The sequence below is a fragment of the Prunus persica genome, chromosome G5 (assembly GCF_000346465.2).
Source record: "Prunus persica cultivar Lovell chromosome G5, Prunus_persica_NCBIv2, whole genome shotgun sequence".
In the NCBI taxonomy this organism is placed as follows: Eukaryota; Viridiplantae; Streptophyta; class Magnoliopsida; order Rosales; family Rosaceae; genus Prunus; species Prunus persica.
Window position 1 is genome coordinate 3641799 of NC_034013.1, and position 18458 is coordinate 3660256.

Genomic DNA, 18458 nt, shown 5'->3' on the forward strand with positions numbered 1-18458 from the left:
GTTCCTTTCTGTCAATATTTTCCAGAGTTTTCTTTCTTCAAGGAAGGCAATGAGGTAAGAAAGGTTGAGAAAGCCTCTGGCTTTATCTTGGTGTCCTTTTTGTTGCCCCTTTTGACCAATAAGAAGCATTATGTCACACTTTGAAAATTACAAAATACCTTGAGCTACCAAGCAGGAGGTCAAAACCAACTCACATCTTCTACCAAATGTCAAACATTTTTGGGAATGTCAAACATATTACACATCCTTCCCATTGAGTCCAAGCTATTCTATATTTTATTTGGAGTTGAGCAAGGACTAAGTGCACTGAATCCTATTTTAGTACACAATGATATCTTATGGCTTTCAGTATCACCAGAAAATAACTAACTTGTAAAACTTTTGTTTTTCTGCATACAAATATTTCTTCCACTTGGTTGGGTTGATATTGTCATGCTATTGTCATTCAAAATTTGTAATACAATTACAATCACATCTTCTGCAAATATTTAACAATGGCTTTCTGCTTTAGCATGTAAATTTGCTTTTAAATTAATTCATCCTATATATATACATAAATATAATTCTCCTATATGGACATTCGCACGTTATTATCAATTCTGCGGACGCTATATATACAACTCTCGTAATCAGTTCTGCTAACAAGTTTTTAGAGTTATCTTTAATAACTGTTGGGTAAGAAAAAAAAAATTGAAATTTAGTCCTTGCAGTTCTGACTGTATGTAAATGCTTTCAAAGGGGTGAAAAATTGACATTTCTGTTGGAGTAGTATGCTGATGAAAAATATGCATAAGAAGATTTTGCCTTAAGTTCATCAAGGCCGAAAAACCAATGTGATAGAATCAAATGTTGAATAGGAACAAGAGAAGGGTAAATGTGTTCACTTTTTAGTCATTTTGGCCAAGCAGTTGTGATAAAAGTATAACATTTGACCAGATTAGTATATACTGAAATTACAACTACAAGAACTAAATTTAAATCGAGCTAATACTATATGGATCAAGGTGTAATTTAATAATAAATTGACTAAAATTATTTGACCAGTTAACTTGTCTGGTGCAAAAGATAAGCTAATTTGCAGGAGCCTTAGCAGCCCAGCTTCAACTTTTCTTAAGCCTTAGCAGCCTAGTTCCAACTTTTCTTGGCCATCTGAAAAGACAGAGAAGATAATATTTTCTCATAACCAAACATTAAATCTCATAAACCTCTATAGCCCCGGGGCAAAACTAAAAATGAATTTTCAATCTATATCACTGTCAATTTGGTTTACTTCAGCTAAACTGTATGAATGACTAATGTCTTTAATCTATTCTTTTACTTGAGGTTTCATTAGAAAAGGTCAATGTTTTAAACGTGCGCATTGGACGTGTCGAATTTTGAACAAGTGAAAATTCAAAAGTTTGTGTGGTAAACTGAAGGGGGATCAATGCACTTTTTGGTTTCAGGAATTAGGAGGAGAATGTTTGGTAAATGGGTGATCAACTATGCAATGTCAAGATTTGAAAGAGCAGTTGGAGACTGCTGCATATTTTAGGACACAACTTTGAATCATTATATGTTAAACCAGAAAGAAAATGACAAAAATGATGACCACTAGGATGAGGCATGAAGATTAGCATAATTAAATTGAAGAATAATAGAAATCAGCTAAGTTTTATTGCATAGTAATGAGGTTGTGCATGACTCAACATCCCTAGAATCCCCCACAGAAGAAGATATGTCAGAGACTACATCAACAACACATGAAGAAACAAAAAAGATGACAAATAGAACCATCATCATATTTTAGGCTGTCAAATAATTGAATTCTGAGCAATTGAATAATAATGCATCCGCCATGAAACCCTTTGAGAAGCCGCATATCAATCAATGATCTAAATTGAATCTAGGAAAAGAACAATATGATCAATGTATTTAATAACATGGAAGACTCAAGAATTGGCACCAGTGATGCAAATTGAATACTAGACGCTGATGCTGCATAGCTAGACTCAGGAATTCCTTACTGGTTGATAGCATTCAGTATTACTTTGATGACACATAAATCATGAACAATTTTTTTGGTGCAAAAGAAAAATGCATCATCATTTAAAGAATTTGTAATGAATCGTGCTCGATATCGTTCATCTTCATTGGTTTTTTATTTATATTTTTCATTAACTGGGAATGACATCAAAGCCATCCAGCTAAAAATCCAAGCACAACATGGAAAACTTATGGATGCTGCTGTATGTTCCTTGGGTAGACCTAATGAGAACCCCATATGGTGACATAACTTCTCAATAACAAAAATAAACATTACAATTCCATGAAATAAAATGACAAATTATCAGATACATCTTTGGAATCTCAATTGAAATACTTGTTTAATATGTGACCAACAACAGCCAAGGACAGCACATCTTCTGCAGTAGCACCCAATCTGTAATAGTTCATATCTTTTACTTTTCGTTATGTTGCCTTTTAGTTTTGTTCTGACAAAAGAAAAACATAATCCAAACATTAAATCCTAGGAATGCCACCTTATGGCGATGGCATTCTATATCGAATAGAAATCTGATCGGTGGCTTTAGAGCATTTTACAATAAATTATCCATGATATTACTGTCTCCATTCGACAACGACACTTGCACTACCTAATCCTGATTTTGGTGCCAATTTATTTCAAAATGGTTGCTAACTTGCTAGGTTATTTCCTGGTCAGTCGTCATTGCTTGTTCTAGGGAACTAAGAAATAAATCATAATGATAAAAAAAGAATGAAATGACATCACCATTTGAATTACATCTTCCTTGCACCTATAAAACCAGAATGTCTCAGAAATATGTCCAAAACCAATCCTACAATCAAACAATCCTCTTACCTTTTCCCCTGTCTCACTTTCCATCTCCAATTTGGATATTGTTTTGTGTGTATTAGCACAATGGGCAGATCCCCTTCTTGCGATGAACAGAGTGGTTTGAAGAAAGGTCCATGGACCACAGAGGAAGATGAGAAATTGATGGATTATATTGCCAGACATGGCCATGGAAGCTGGAGAGCTCTCCCCAAGCTTGCAGGCCTGAACCGGTGTGGCAAGAGTTGCAGACTAAGGTGGACAAATTACCTCAGGCCAGATATTAAGAGGGGAAAATTCTCTGAAGACGAAGAAAGAGTTATCATCAATCTTCACTCGGTTGTTGGAAACAAGTATGTTAACTTTTCTCCATTTGTACAGTTACTTGTGGAAAATTTTGCAAAACTATAATTTGCTTGAAATTAGAGCTCAACTAAATTGAAGGTGGTGTTATTTTTTTTTTTCTTTTAGGTGGTCAAAGATTGCAACTCATCTTCCGGGGAGAACGGATAATGAAATCAAGAACTACTGGAACACCCACCTGAGAAAGAAGCTGCTACACATGGGGATTGATCCAAACACCCACAAGCCAAGGACTGACCTCAATCAGCTTCTGAATCTTTCACAGTTGCTCAGAGCAGCAAATGTCGGGCAGATGAATATGAGTTCTTGGGACAATGCCCTAAGCCTGAGGCTACAAGCAGGAGCAGCCCAACTAGCCAAAATGCAGCTACTGCAACATTTATGCATGCAGGTTGTGAACTCATCAAGTTCTGCTGCTGCTGCTCCTCCTCCTCCACTTCCTAATATTGACATGATGAGCACTTTTGGTTATCAAAATCTCAACCAATTTGGAGGGCAAGCCAACTCATTGGAAGGCTTTGAAGGACATAATAATAGCAATAATAATAATAATAATAATATTCCTACTTTTGACAACAACATGAGCAATTACTATGAAGATATGCTGCAGACCAAGAACCCATTTCCTGCATTAGTTTCAGCATCTCCTGGGACTTCTTGCAACACCAACACCAACCAAATGGAAAATAGCATGAGTGGTGATCCTGCAGCAGATTGCTTCTCCACTCACTCTCCCACCACCATCTTTGAGGCTTGGGAGAAGCTCATGGATGATGAAACCAGTGAATCCTACTGGAAAGATATACTAGAGTAGGTTTTCATTATAATTATTCCCCCCAAATACTTCTTCATTTTTATTTCTTCCTTATGTTTGGTATAAACATTCTTAATAATCAATTCTACACCAAATTTTCACTTTGCTTCCTTTTTACACAACATTAACATTTTTCTTTCTGTTTTACAGATCAATATCATAAATGCCGTTGTCACGATCTATAGCCGCGCCCTTATAAATTTGAAGAACTTTTGAAGTTCCTACACGAAATTTACTGCATTCATTATTCGTTAATAAGTTTTTTTTTTTTTTTTTTTTTTTAAGGTTATAACTTATAATTATTGTTTGATGCAGCTTCTTTACTGATAATACATATATGTAGCTATACCTATGTGAAAAGATATATACCTCCGAATTCTTGTAAACTTTTAGCTAAAGAATTGTCCATTTTCCATTTTCATTCCAGAATTGTTCAATGCTATTTCATAATATCAGATAATTCATTACAAACTGAACTTATGAATAATATCAGATAATTAATTAAGCTTTTGACGATATTATAGCACGTCAAAGTCAACCATGCATGCATGTCACTGCCATTTCCACCTTATTCGACGATACATATATACATAATAATATATTTCTCTTGATGGGTCTCCGAGTGTTAACATCAGCTGATGAGTGAAGTTAGAAAAAAGTTGATCCCCTCGATGTTATTAATGATTCATTTATGTATAAGTCTAGTCACTAAAAGTCAGATTAGTAGTTACATTTGCAACTGATTAGGTAAGACCAAGATTATTTCCGTTTAACACAAGTTATTGACTGGTGTGCTAAGGAGTAGCCCTTTACCAAGTTCCAACCAAACCACCTAATTAAGTTGAGTTCAGCTTCCAAATTGCCTCATTGGGATAACGATTTAGTTTAGTTACTTAGTATATTAGATATAGTTGTAATGATCAGTGAGGATGAACACTTTCAAGACAGCCAGTTTGCTTTGAATTGTATGAGAATGAGTCAATTTCAAGACACTTTCATTTTTTGTTGTTTGGTCATTTCACCATAAAAACCCTTTTCTATGCTTTAGGCTGGCTGAGTTTGCTTTATTATTTGTATATATGCTATTTTAGAAATAAGAAAAAACATGGGTTGTTCGGGAAGAACAAAACCTACAATTGAGAAATGAGTTGCTGAAGAAAATTGCAAATGCTATTCACCTTTTTGTTGTAAACGCTATTATTCTCATTCGATAGGAAATATAGGAAAACTATAAACAACTCTATTAAAAAAGAAAAAGGAAACAAAAAAGTGTAAAAGTTTAATGAGAGATGAAATAAGGAAAAAAGTAAGACCAGTTTGGTATCTTACTCAAAAAATTAAAATAAAAAATTATGATTCTTTTTTTAGAAAAAGGGCTTCTTAGAACTAGTTACAAAACAATTAGCTGTTATTGGATTTAGTCCTTACATTTTTGGTTTTAGATGTAAGTCATTTGACATTTATTACTTTTTTTGTTGTGCCGATTTTACCCTTTGAGGTAAATAAGGAAAACACATTGAAAATCCAAATTTAATGCATTATTTCCTTGTAATTGAATTCCAACATTTGAAATTTGAAATTTTTCCTTGATAATATTCCTAATATATGGATAAAATACAATTTAATCAATAAAAAGTAAAGACCCACATATTATACCAATCGATCAGATAAGCACCCACATTAAATTATGTACCTGACATAAAGGTAAATAGTGCTATTATTAGCAACAAAAAATACTTAGTGATAAATCATGTTACCTATAACTTAGGAACATAAATTAGAAGACTACCTATAAGTCAGATACAAGAATGGCAAAATAAAATTGTATGTTATCTATAAAAATAAAAAAATAAAAAAATAAAAAAAATGTACATAAAATACTATTACACATTGTCAAAAATATGAAACAACATATATATATACCTATGCAATAGGCAATAGGCAATATGACATAAATGATTATTACCCGACTCAAGTCATAAGGGTCAACATTGGATCAAAAAATAATTTTAAAAATAAAATAATAAAAAGATTACATCAAAAAATATTTAAAAAGGAAAGTAATTCTATGTGGCACAAAAGTCAAAGGACTTAGATCAAAGTCCCCAAATCTAACGATTAAACCCAACTCCTCAATAAAAATTTGAATCTATATCAACTTTTCTATTTTGTTTATGGTGATGGTCAAGACATTGCCAAAAGAGTTGAATCCTTTGGCTCAAATACAAACTTGAAAAGACCAGCAAAAGGATTCATATTTTTCACCTTGGGAATATGAATCGACCACCACAACAATAATGCATTCGTATTATCTCTTTACTGTGTTTCCCCAAAAACAGTCTTAATCAGAAGAGTTAATTAGAATGTTTAGGTGAGAGGGAGCTCTCTCGCGATGGCGTCTGGTTTGGGTTTTCATCTTTTTTGTTTTGTCTTCTTTTGTTTTTTGTTTTTTTAATAACTTCTGACTTTTAATTAATTTGAATGTTCATTAATTTCCAAAAGCTTTATCTGTGATAAATTTTTTTTTTTATTCCATGCTTAAACTTGTGTTTCTTTAGAGTATCCACAATGATACTCTCTATTTTTTAGTTAAAATTTAGCTAAAAATATAAGAAAGTTATTTTAGGCTCTCTAAAAAATTTCAACTCCAACCATACTTCCTAATTTGGAGAGTTATAAATGCTATAACTCTTTTTTGATTGGTCCATCTCTATTAAAAAATAAAATAAAAAATAGTTAGCATTAAATAAAGGTTTGAAATACTCATTAAATAAAGCAGCATTAAATTATAGGGAGCCACTAGGAATTCTTTCTCTCTCCTCAGATTTAGGAGCTCCTAGAAGACTCCCTATTTTAGGAGGTGGATAGGGAGCATGGTTGGAGTTGTATTTTTACGATTCCTCCCTAAAATTTGTCTAAGGAGATGGTTTAAGGAGCTCATTATGGATGCTCTTATAATAGTAGAGATACTAGAATAAGTTATTATTATAAATTTTTAAATTTTTTTGGGCTTTTCACAAATAAGTCAATTCTAACATGACATATTATACAAAACTCCATATAAAGCCTATTTGGAGAAAAAAAAAAAAACCCAAAATTGTCATTTGTCATTTTCTAATTAATTCTTATAAAATTTTAATACACTAAGAACCAATTAGAAATAAGAAGTGGTAGATTTGAGGGCTTATAAGTGAAACAACTATAGTCATAGGAATATATAAGTGAACATATGAACTATGTAATGAGATTGCACACATCAAGACTTATCATAATCCAAAATCCTAAATATGTTCCTGGTCATAGGAGTATCAATTGGGAGACTAGTACACACAATATCTTCTCCATATATAGAGAATGACGTGGTCTCAAGTCATTGAGTGTAGCGACACCTAGATATATGTGTAGGTGCTTATAGAAGAACAAGTACACTGAATGCGATCAAATACATGAGTTCTAGAATGGAAATCTTTACTCACATGTCAAACTAGAACTCATAGATTGCAATGGTGCAAACTAATCCTTAGACTTGTGACTATGTTGTTTGTCGTTGAGGACACTATACAGTTGTGTTGTAGAAGACATGACCTAAAGGTGTTTATCAGGACTCTCAATAAACTCATGGAGGCAAATGAATGTATAACAAGGAATCTCTATTCTTAGTAAAGAGAAAGAATGCTCCAAGGATATGATTGATCAAATTTCTGTACAGAGTAGTGGATAAAATGTGAAAGAAGAAGTCTTCAAATCGTATCGGGATAATCATATAAAGGAATAATTCATATTAGGATATTCGACATTAGATTCCACTTTCTAATAATGTGAATAAGGAGTATTGTATAAGAGACGGATTCAATTACACGGTCATTCCAATTTGAATAATTTGTTGGGCTTCAATGTAGTTTGGTCAAAGTCTTCATTTGAACTTGGGAAGCCCAAGTTGTGATGCTCACAAAGTTGATTGGTCATGCATAAGCTCGGATCAGGTGAGAATGGTAAAATAAGAACATTATACGAGAATCAATCCCAGTCATCGAAAGTCATCTGAGCGGCTGAAGAGAAAAAGCAAGCTTATAATATAAACAGGGTACGCTACACTTTCCCCTTAGCCCACGTGTCCTGCCACACCTTTTCCAATCCCGCCCAATCCCCCCGCCTCTGAATTCATTTTTTTCAGACTCCCTCTTGTTCATCTCAAAAATATTCTCCTCTCTCAATACAATCTCCAATTTTCTTTGGTTAGAATCGATACGTTTCTCTTGAATTCCCTCTTTGATATTAAGGTTTGCATTTTATATTGCACTCACTTAATGTTTAATTTTTGTTTATGATTTTAGGGCTTTGATTTTCTAGGTAAGACTATTCTTTCTCGGTACTAGTTGTGTTTGCAAAAAAATATAAATTGGCTTAATCATAGTAACTCTATATAAAGGTTTGCTGCTGTTAAAATATGTTTTCCTTCCCTTTTTTTTTTTTTTGTTGCTGCTATTGTTTGTGGTAATTTATTGAAGTGTAGATTCATAGCTGTTGCTTCTTCCTAGTTAATCTGCATCATAGATCCCTTAAGATTTGTAGCTGTTGCTTTGCTTAGTCTACTTCTAACTTATCTTTTCTTAAAATTCCAGGAACCTTTATCTGTTTTCTTTGACCCTCATTGTCATCCTGCTTTGCCCATCTAGTGGTGTGAGTGTAGGGCATCATTTTAATGATTTAATGGGGCTTAGAAAACAACTAATAAGTACCATTAGAAGTAGAACGCAAAAGAGAAAATTGAAGATCTACACAGTGAATATGAGATGATTTGGGATGCATAAGGATCAATGTATCTTGTCAAGAAAGCATTTGCATACCCTGTTTTTGTGCTACATTTGCATACCTTGTTTCTATTTGTATACTGCTGTGTAAATATATATTGGATCCCGATTGGTACCTATCAGTTATGTATCTTAATGTGTTGAAAATAGTGTTAGTAAGTATCAATTCTCTATCTTAATAATGTGTTGAAAATAGTGTTAGTAAGTATCAATTATGTATCTTAATGTGTTGAAAATAGTGTTTGTATGTATCAATTCTGTATCTTAATGTATTGAAAATGTGTTGATAATATTGTGAGAGCATCTCCAACTGATGTGTCAAAAGTGTCTATACTTTTAATGGCTAGAAATAACATCTCATATCACTCATGTTCACCCGTTTTTGATTTGTTCCTGTGATGGTAGGGTAAAGTTCCTCAATATCTTGAAAACCATTGACTGGTCAACAAGTCAACTTTCTTTTGTGTATAAGCGTGCCACTGCTAGCAAAAAAAACCCTACCAGACTCCTTTAAAAATGGATAACTTGCGTCCCAAGTCATTGATTTCTAAACAAGCGATTGTGAATTTGGGTGAGGAATATCTCCCAAGTAACTTCTTTTCTTGCCTCAAACTGATCATAACTTTATAATTTTTGACTGTACAAAACTGGTAGTTCTAGCCAGAATAAATAACAAGAAAGTAAATTGCTTCAGGCAAAACTGCCTTTTACAAGACTCAGAAAGGAAAAGACCAACTCCAAAAAAGACAAAAGAGCATTGCACTTCAATTTCTGCCTGGATAGCTACTTTTGATCCGGACTAGATTGGACCATCAACACCTTCAACTGTCAAGTTTCAGCTATAAATCGATACCGACGTTCGAGTTTAGCAGAGCTTTAATCTATTTCAAGCCCTAGAAGGCTTTTTGAACTGGCAGAATTGGAACTCTTCAGTCTGGAAGGGGCAGAAGTGGCTGGATTTGATGATTACTGAGCTGGAACTGCACTGTAGTACCTATTCTGCTTAATCAGGGCTCTCCATAAATTTGTTGAGGTTTTCATATTTGCAAAACCCGAACTCTACTTGATTTGGCTTATGCTGAACTAAATTTGTAACGAAAGAAATCTCTCTTTGAATGACTATTGCTCTTAAACTGAACTGAAGTTAGAGATTATGGATTATAGATGGCTTGTTTCTTGTGGCTCAATGAGCTTTTGGTTGCTTCAGTGTTTTGAAGGCTTTTGAGATCAAGTGATCATTTTGAGTTTTTATTTTTTGATTGATTTTTGGATGTCCTTGATCTGTTCACCTCCTCTCATATTTATAGAAAAATGCTGGAGTGGGATTTCTAATCTTTTAATAATGGGCGGCAGATTTTCCAAAAGCAAGATCTTTCTTGTTTTATGTCGTAAAAGAAGGAAGCTATTATTTTGGCAGAGAAGGGCCATCAACATATAACTTTCATGGAGGTCTTTTCCTTGCTTTTTTGATTGAAAACCAACTCTCTTTGTTCTCTATGTGTTCCTTGCAAAATAGAAAAAACACATTTTGCCATGATGGTCAGCTTTTTCTGGTGAACAACTCATTTGCTCCCCACTTATCTCTTGAAACTGTAACTTGCTTATCTCTTGGAAATATAACCTGTTTTGGTGCAGAGCTTCTGTGCATATAGAGAGGGGATTTGATCTTTTTTTCCCTGGCGAAGAAAAAACGGAGAAGTTTTGTAAGACCTGACTTCATTAACTCCCTATCACTTCCTCTGTTTTAGTTGAGAATTTTGACTTTTCAAGGTCAGGAAGTCACGTGGGTTTTCTTTGAGAATAGACTTTCCAGTAAGAATATGCTGACTTGTTTCTGGGCTTTTTGAGAGTAATGGTGAGAATTTAGAAGTTGGGCCCAATCCAATTCTTTCTTTAGAATTTTAACGATCTGCTTGGTGGTCAATTTTGCCATTTCGTAAAATAGATAGGCCTCTAATGTGGATTGGGCTTTTCTTTTAGAGTCGAGGTCCAGTCTTTTGTTTTCCTGTTCCTAGGCTTCTTTGTGAGAAGTGGGTTGTCGTCTGTGGAATTCTTTTTAGGCCCAAACAACCCCAACCAATGTGTCAAAACTGATATGGAATGAAGGCTGGAGGTTGAGATGTTATTTTTTACATTCCAAAAGCAAGGCGTCAAATGAATATTTTATTATTTTTTATTTTAACTTGCTTATCTCTTGGAAATATAACCTGTTTTGGTGCAGAGCTTCTGTGCATATAGAGAGGGGATTTGATCTTTTTTTCCCTGGCGAAGAAAAAACGGAGAAGTTTTGTAAGACCTGACTTCATTAACTCCCTATCACTTCCTCTGTTTTAGTTGAGAATTTTGACTTTTCAAGGTCAGGAAGTCACGTGGGTTTTCTTTGAGAATAGACTTTCCAGTAAGAATATGCTGACTTGTTTCTGGGCTTTTTGAGAGTAATGGTGAGAATTTAGAAGTTGGGCCCAATCCAATTCTTTCTTTAGAATTTTAACGATCTGCTTGGTGGTCAATTTTGCCATTTCGTAAAATAGATAGGCCTCTAATGTGGATTGGGCTTTTCTTTTAGAGTCGAGGTCCAGTCTTTTGTTTTCCTGTTCCTAGGCTTCTTTGTGAGAAGTGGGTTGTCGTCTGTGGAATTCTTTTTAGGCCCAAACAACCCCAACCAATGTGTCAAAACTGATATGGAATGAAGGCTGGAGGTTGAGATGTTATTTTTGACATTCCAAAAGCAAGGCGTCAAATGAATATTTTATTATTTTTTATTTTATTTTATTTTTAATTAAAAATAAATCAACACTAAAATGTAATAAAATAATAATTTAATTTGACATATCGAGTGGAGTGTAAAGCTGTGTAAGATGTCAAATTGCCACATCAGATATCAAATTTAAATTTGATGTTTAGTATTGAGATGCTTTGAGTAGATATCACTTTTGTATCTTAATACCCACACATTTTTTTTTTGGAAAAAAAAAAATGTACATAAGCCTTGAAAGCAAAAAAAGTGTCCAGGTAAGTTGACTCAAAATCAAAGAGACTAGATTTTTTTTTTTTTTTTTGGGTCAAATGAAAAAAAGATATTATTAAATTGTAGGTTCCCAAAAAAAAATTGTAAGATCAAGTTCACATCCTGTGCGAGAACCTTCTGCAACCATAAAATATTGCAGCAAAAAATCCTTATAAAACCTCTGCTTTGTTGTTTTTTTGTTTTTTTTTTTCTTACTAGAAGCCAAATCTACAACTTTACCGTCGGCTTACCAGGTTGCTTATGACAAATTTGAGATTACAACATCCAAAATTATGAAATTTGGTCCCGTTGAAAGACAAACAGGTTGTAAACCTTCAAAACCCTCACGTCTCATAAATTGGTACAGGTTAGCTGAGATTGACAGGTCAACAACGTTCAAATTGCACCGTATTTTCTTTCCTTCGGCCTTAATGTACCTCAAATAGAAGCATGAGACCGTTCCCACAAGGCATCGCTAGCAAAACTCTTTGTCCCAAGAGGCTTCGTTGCTCTCCTTTTTTTTTTTCAATCTAATGTGGGTATTAGTTTTAAGGGAATTTAAGTCTATTTACGTGAATTTTTTACTATTTTAAAAAATTTCTATAAAAACTATCATTTATGAGTGTGCCGAAAATTTTGACTATTTTGTCAAATTGTGCGACAATGTTGGGATTTCATGCAGCATGTTGGCCATAGCCCATCTCAATTTATAAGAAGAAAGTCTTAGCTCTTTCCAAATCACACTTCAAATGGATAAATGCAGAATTTGGATGATTCTAAAGGCATGGTTTGGTTCTATAAGAAAAGTCTGAGCTCTTTCCCAAACAATATTCTTTTCCTGAAGACCCAAAAACAAAGGTACATTGAAACATACTGAGAAATTTTACACCCCACAAAATACTGATACAAAAATTACCCAAGCAAAATCTAAGTATGACAATCACAAACTCACAAAGCTCCTCTGCCAAAAATACATAGAATATTCTCAAGGACTTCCTATATCGATCCCGAAGGGCATCTCTCCACTGTTATGACGCTCATAAACCTGGCAACAGTCATACTAATGCATTTTCTTTAAGCTAGAAACTCCTCAACAGATTTCCCATGTACTCCCACCATGCCAAAACTATAATAACCTATATTGTGCAAATGCTATCCAGTTTCAAATCCCTTGAAGAATCTCAAAACTCTCTTCTACCTAATTAGAATTCTATCTGAACGGACTTTTCAGGACAAGGCCTGAAATACAATCCAGTTCAATCTTATTCTCCTTTTTCTTTTTCCTTAATTATCGAAAATAAGTTCAAAAAGACCAGCGCATTTTAGATATTCCGCAATCAGGAAAATCCATAGCCAATAGAAAATTCAGGATGCGGAAATTTCCATAAAGAGGATAGAAAAGTAGGACACCACCATTCACTTGCCAATGGAAGCCTCAGAAGGATTCATACATACCCACAGTACTCCACATTTAGTAACACTAAATAAAGACATAACAGGACTTCTAAGATCCAATGAACAACCTCATGCTACTGTTTTTCTTTTTCGGGACTTGTACAATAGAAAGTTTCTGTTTACAACCTTCAACAACCACCAAGATTTAGTTTATTTCTGTACTCTTCTATAGTTGGGGCAAGAAAAGTCATTGATCTAGTTGGAACTTCTGGAATACAACCAGTGAGACAGAAGGTTTTATGGGCTTTTTCTCTTTCTATATCCAGAATCAGACTTTCTCAGTTTTAACTTCTATATTCATCCTGCATGGTTATGACCTTTACACACAATACCAAACTTGATTAAGTTTTGCACCTAACAAGGGGACCAGTACATGAAGCTCAATCTACAGACAGAGTCAGGGACTCTTGACATGCCCAGTTTTCTCAAAACATGAATTCATACAATCGCGTAAATCATAACATTTACCACAAGGCCACAACACGAGCAAACGCAAAACAATTTCGAAGGTGTAGCAAAGATGGGTATCAGTGATTATATACATTTCACAAGAACACACAGCATTTGGGACTTCTTTTTTTTTATTGGCCAAGCATACAACTTGGGACTTGATAGACAAAGATTCTTCTATCAAAGCACATCAAAACTTGAATATACATAGATCGCCACAAAAGAAGACTGACTTGAAAACTAAATTAATAAGTAACTGAAAGAAAACAGAAAAGGAAAACAAAAATAGAGTAAGAACCCTCCACCAACTCTCCAAAAATACAATGGATTCAAACGTAACATGGGGACACAATAAGTCTTAGCCAAACAAACACGTACTGTTGATTTTCTCTTACCATACTCAAACCAAGAGGTAGTAGTTTCATCAATACCATAATTATTTATCTATATGTATATGACATAAATTCTTTCTATAAAACAGAATATAGAAAATTAACAGACAGATGACTCCTCATTGACAGGCTAGAAACGTAGCAGGAATCGCTCAGCTTAGAGCAGCAAAGGTCATGGAACTGGCCAGGACAATCGGTTGTATAAAAACTACAATCCTGTGACAAGTTCACAAAAAACAATTTATTCTATACTTACTAACTTCTCAACTAGGCTTCCACAGCCCATTGACACAAAACTGTAGAGAATGTATGGAAATGAATCATATATTTGATGCAAAGGAAGTAAAATAATAGGAGTGACATTCTCTGCAATTGGCTATACATTTGATATATCTTTTGCAAAGGATTTAAACAATTTGCTATTGATTACAGAAACTTAATAGTATTCAAAACTTTCCATTTCCACTTATAAATCATTATCATTTTATCATTGACATGTGGCCTTTCAGGTGCAAAGTACCAATAATTTCTCTATTTGAATTTGAAAGATTATCGAGGAGGGAAAAGGACATAGGAAGATTATTTGTACGCAATCTGGTCACTTTCATAGACCCAGTCTCTTCTTAAGTATGTGTCTTTGACACTACTGCAAAAGAACCATATGCGGTTATAAGCACTGGCTCCTGACACTTTAGCACTGTGGAAAATACATTCACAATTTTGAGCTTAAAACAATTAGCAAACACGTGTTGGACTCCTACACACACCGAGCTTGCGTACATTGTACTAGTCCATCTATTGCAAACAAGTTTATGAGCCAGCAGATGGTGCTTAAATATAACTCAGCTACAAGTCAGAATTTAACATGAGTACAAGCCACAGGAATCTTAGTGTCAAATTCCTAAACTACTTAAATATATTGTTTCCATAAACGACAAGGCATATTTGCATTATAAAGGAAGAAACCGTTACTAATAACGACACACCAAAACCATATGTGGGCCAATCACCCCTATTGGCATTCATGCAAAGTTAATACGCAGTGTTAAACGTATAGCAACACAGATCCAACATTGTAATTTGTTCTATCCTACGCCCACTTTGGTTTCAAGAACATTCTTATCAATTGTCTAATCCTAGAACTCATTCATCGAAAATACAATCAGCTCCTTATTCCATTCTGATTCTAGCATTCTGCTTTATCCAAAAACAACCAAACATTACATCAAAGCAATAATTGGCTTACGTGTGTATAACTTGGTGTTCATTTCTCTCAAGTCTCAACAAAACCTGAAAAGGCAAACCTGGGATCCTAATTTTTTATTATGGAAATTAGAGCATTAGTCTGGGCATTCATGGATGTACTAAGTTTTAAATAACTTTCCAAAACATGCGACAAAGCACTACTCTCCTAACACTAGCTTATACAAACAGGCCTACATATATGACAAAAGTATCATCAGAAGGTTATACATTAAATGCAAGCAACCATTTCTTTTATCTTCTTGCCCAAAAACACTCGAATTAGGAGAAAAAAAAGAAAAGAAGGAAGAAGTGCAAGATCAGGAATGTCATAAAACTTCAATGATTTCCTCATAAAATTTGATTGACAGAGTACTAAGCAGAAACCTTATTAATGCAACCCATTCAAGCCACATTAACAACCACAAACAAATAAATTAGTTCATGAAGAGAAAAAATGTATCATAAAATTCAATAAATTCAATCAAAACTAAAAAGCAAAAAAGAATAAAAATGAAAAAATCATTAACAAAAAAAAGCCAAAATCCATTAACTAAAGGTGCCTATGGCACAAACTAGAACAGTTTCTAGGCAATGAAAGACTTAAAAGCCTCAGATTACAACTTGACTTTCCTAAAAAGGCTAAAACTTGAGCATAGTATTTTGAGAAGTACCTTCTCCGGAGCATTGGTGAATGGAATATACACGATCAACGCTGAACATCATGTAATCCTGTTGTCAAGAAATTAAAGCTAAAACCAAGAACCAGCCTACTCAGTTCAGCACTGTACCCCAACTGCTATCTAAACCTAATGTGCAACTCATCTTCGTCCACAAATCACCAAAATGGCCAAGCTTCTTAAGAAAATGCCAATGAACCAATAGTGCCAGCCAACCATCGGACAAAGACGCCACAGGGCCTTTCAAACTTTAATTGAGTTCTCCTCTTCTACGTTAAGATCACCCCCATCATCCCCATCACTACTTACAATTTTCCTCACTTCGTCATCACAGCTAAGTACTTCATAACTATCCAAACCAGTGTTCTCCGCCCCATCTTTCTCTTTCTTTTGCATAATATCGCAAAAGAAATCAGTCAACAGAGTCTCGTAACCCGGCATTTTGGCATATCCAGGAAAGTAATTAATGTCAATTATCAAATACCGGTTACCAAACCTCGCGTCCCGAATCACATCAAAGTTAAACAGGTTCAACCTCAGCCCTTGCCGCAACCCTCTTGCAATATCAGTGATAAAGCTCTGTGGCGGCATCTCTGTGTCGTCCAACTGCATCATCTTGTAGTACTTGTCATCAGTTCTCTCATTGTTTGCAAGATTGGATATCTGCGAGAACGACAACAAGCCATCCAAGCTTCCCAATTTCTCTTCTTCGGAAACGTCAGGGAGTGACTTACGCTTCACGCATTTCACATGTTCTCCAACCACATACACCTTGAAGATGACGCCGCCATGGTTCACAAACTCCTGAAGCACAATTGGGGGTTTGAGGTTGTCGAGCCCGTCGTGGTTGAAAACCAGGGCCATTTTGTGCGACTTGGCGCTGCCGTCGGCGACCAGAGGCTTCGCGATTACGGGGAACTTCAGACCCTCCCAAGCCTGGCGATCAAACAGCGTTTCCTTGTCGTATATCACAATCTGCTTCGGAATCCCAAACGTGTCACTCTCGTGCTCGATTTTCAGCTCCGAAACCACCTGCAGCATCGAAATCCGATTGTGCAGCCGCTCGATCTCCTCCGGCGAGTCGATTATCACCGCATTAGGGTTCTTCACCCTGAACTCCTCCAGCTGCCGCTTCCAATCGTTGCCGTACAACTTGTGCATCACACAATCGAACGGCCCCTGATCCGCCAGCGAGCGCTCAGTGTCGATCCGTACGAGATCGATGCCGCGCGATCTCGCGAGGCCGACCAGCGACTCTTGGATGAAGCTCTGCTGCTTCTTCGGCGCCAAAGCATAGCCTATCCCGAACCTCCGCTCCGCCATTGATTTGCAAGACAACGAATCCACAGAATGCTACACAAAACGCTCATATAATCCCGCGCATACAAATTGCAGAGTTTTGTATACGTAACCCTAATTCAAGTTTTCGGTTTTTCTCTTTTTCTTCTTTTTCCCTTTATTTATTTTCCTTTTTTGTTTCGGAGTTTCTTCGTCGTTTTTTCGCAGCTCAGAAGAAATCGAAAATTGCACAGGGAGAGAGAGATATGAACGGGAGAGGAGAGGTGAGCGAAAGAGAGAGGACTAGGGTTAGTAGGGTACGGGATTGATAAAGTAACCGGGGTTAGTACAGAGAGGAAGGGTTGGATGCACACGTGGCATATTCGTTGGGCGAGATGCGGAATCGCTCCGAGCAAGGAAGCGCATGTGTGAGATAGAAGGGTGATGCTAGGGAGACCAACTTTAGATACCAACTTGTGTACCAACTCTCTAATAGAGGTGGAGCCCACCAATACAATGGGTCTCACACTCTATTAGAGAGTTGGTACACAAGTTGGTATCTAAAGTTGGTCTCCCTAGCATTTTCCGAGATAGAATGTGGGGTCTGGGGATTTGAGAGAGAAACGGACGGTTGGAGTTGAGCTAAAGTGACGGGTTGGTGAGGTGAGAGAGTCAACGATGTTGACTTGAGGATTCTGGAGGAGTAAAATGAAATCAGTGTTTAATTCGGCTGATAATTTTCATTTGGACCACGGCTCTCTTTTTTTTTTCTTTTTTCTTTTTCATTCTTCTGTTTTTCTCGTATGCAGACTAAAGTCTAAAATTATATATTTATGTCAATGGGTGTGGGTCTCATCCGGAAAGGGATCTTTTTAACCTGTAGATCAATAGTCTAAAATTCAAACCTACAATCAATAATCTAAAATTTAAATACTATATCACTTTCTAATTTAGACTATTACATGCATTGAACATTTAAATTTTGGTATAAATGTGTCAATTTGTTGTCGACAAAAGAATCTTTGCAATTTGGGGATGCGACTTCTCCAGCCATCTGCTTTTTTGCATTACATTTTGGCTTTGGTATAATTGGCACGCATTTTTAGGATTGTTTTGGACACTAGAATTAC

General features: G+C 35.4%; 2 protein-coding genes across 2 annotated transcripts; one reads left to right on the forward strand and one right to left on the reverse strand.

Annotated features, from left to right (window-relative positions):
- On the forward strand, window positions 2689-4428 carry LOC18775884 (transcription factor MYB39). The gene is made up of 3 exons (XM_007210587.2): window positions 2689-3189; window positions 3308-4009; window positions 4164-4428. The coding sequence occupies exons 1-3, from the start codon at window positions 2825-2827 to the stop codon at window positions 4174-4176; spliced, it is 1080 nt and encodes a 359-aa protein (XP_007210649.2). The 5' UTR covers window positions 2689-2824; the 3' UTR covers window positions 4177-4428.
- Window positions 13868-17723, reverse strand: LOC18777458 (inositol-tetrakisphosphate 1-kinase 1). Its single transcript, XM_007210455.2, has 2 exons — window positions 16045-17723; window positions 13868-14344 (listed from the first exon to the last, which is right to left on the reverse strand). The coding sequence occupies exon 1, from the start codon at window positions 17371-17373 to the stop codon at window positions 16294-16296; it is 1080 nt and encodes a 359-aa protein (XP_007210517.1). The 5' UTR covers window positions 17374-17723; the 3' UTR covers window positions 13868-14344; window positions 16045-16293.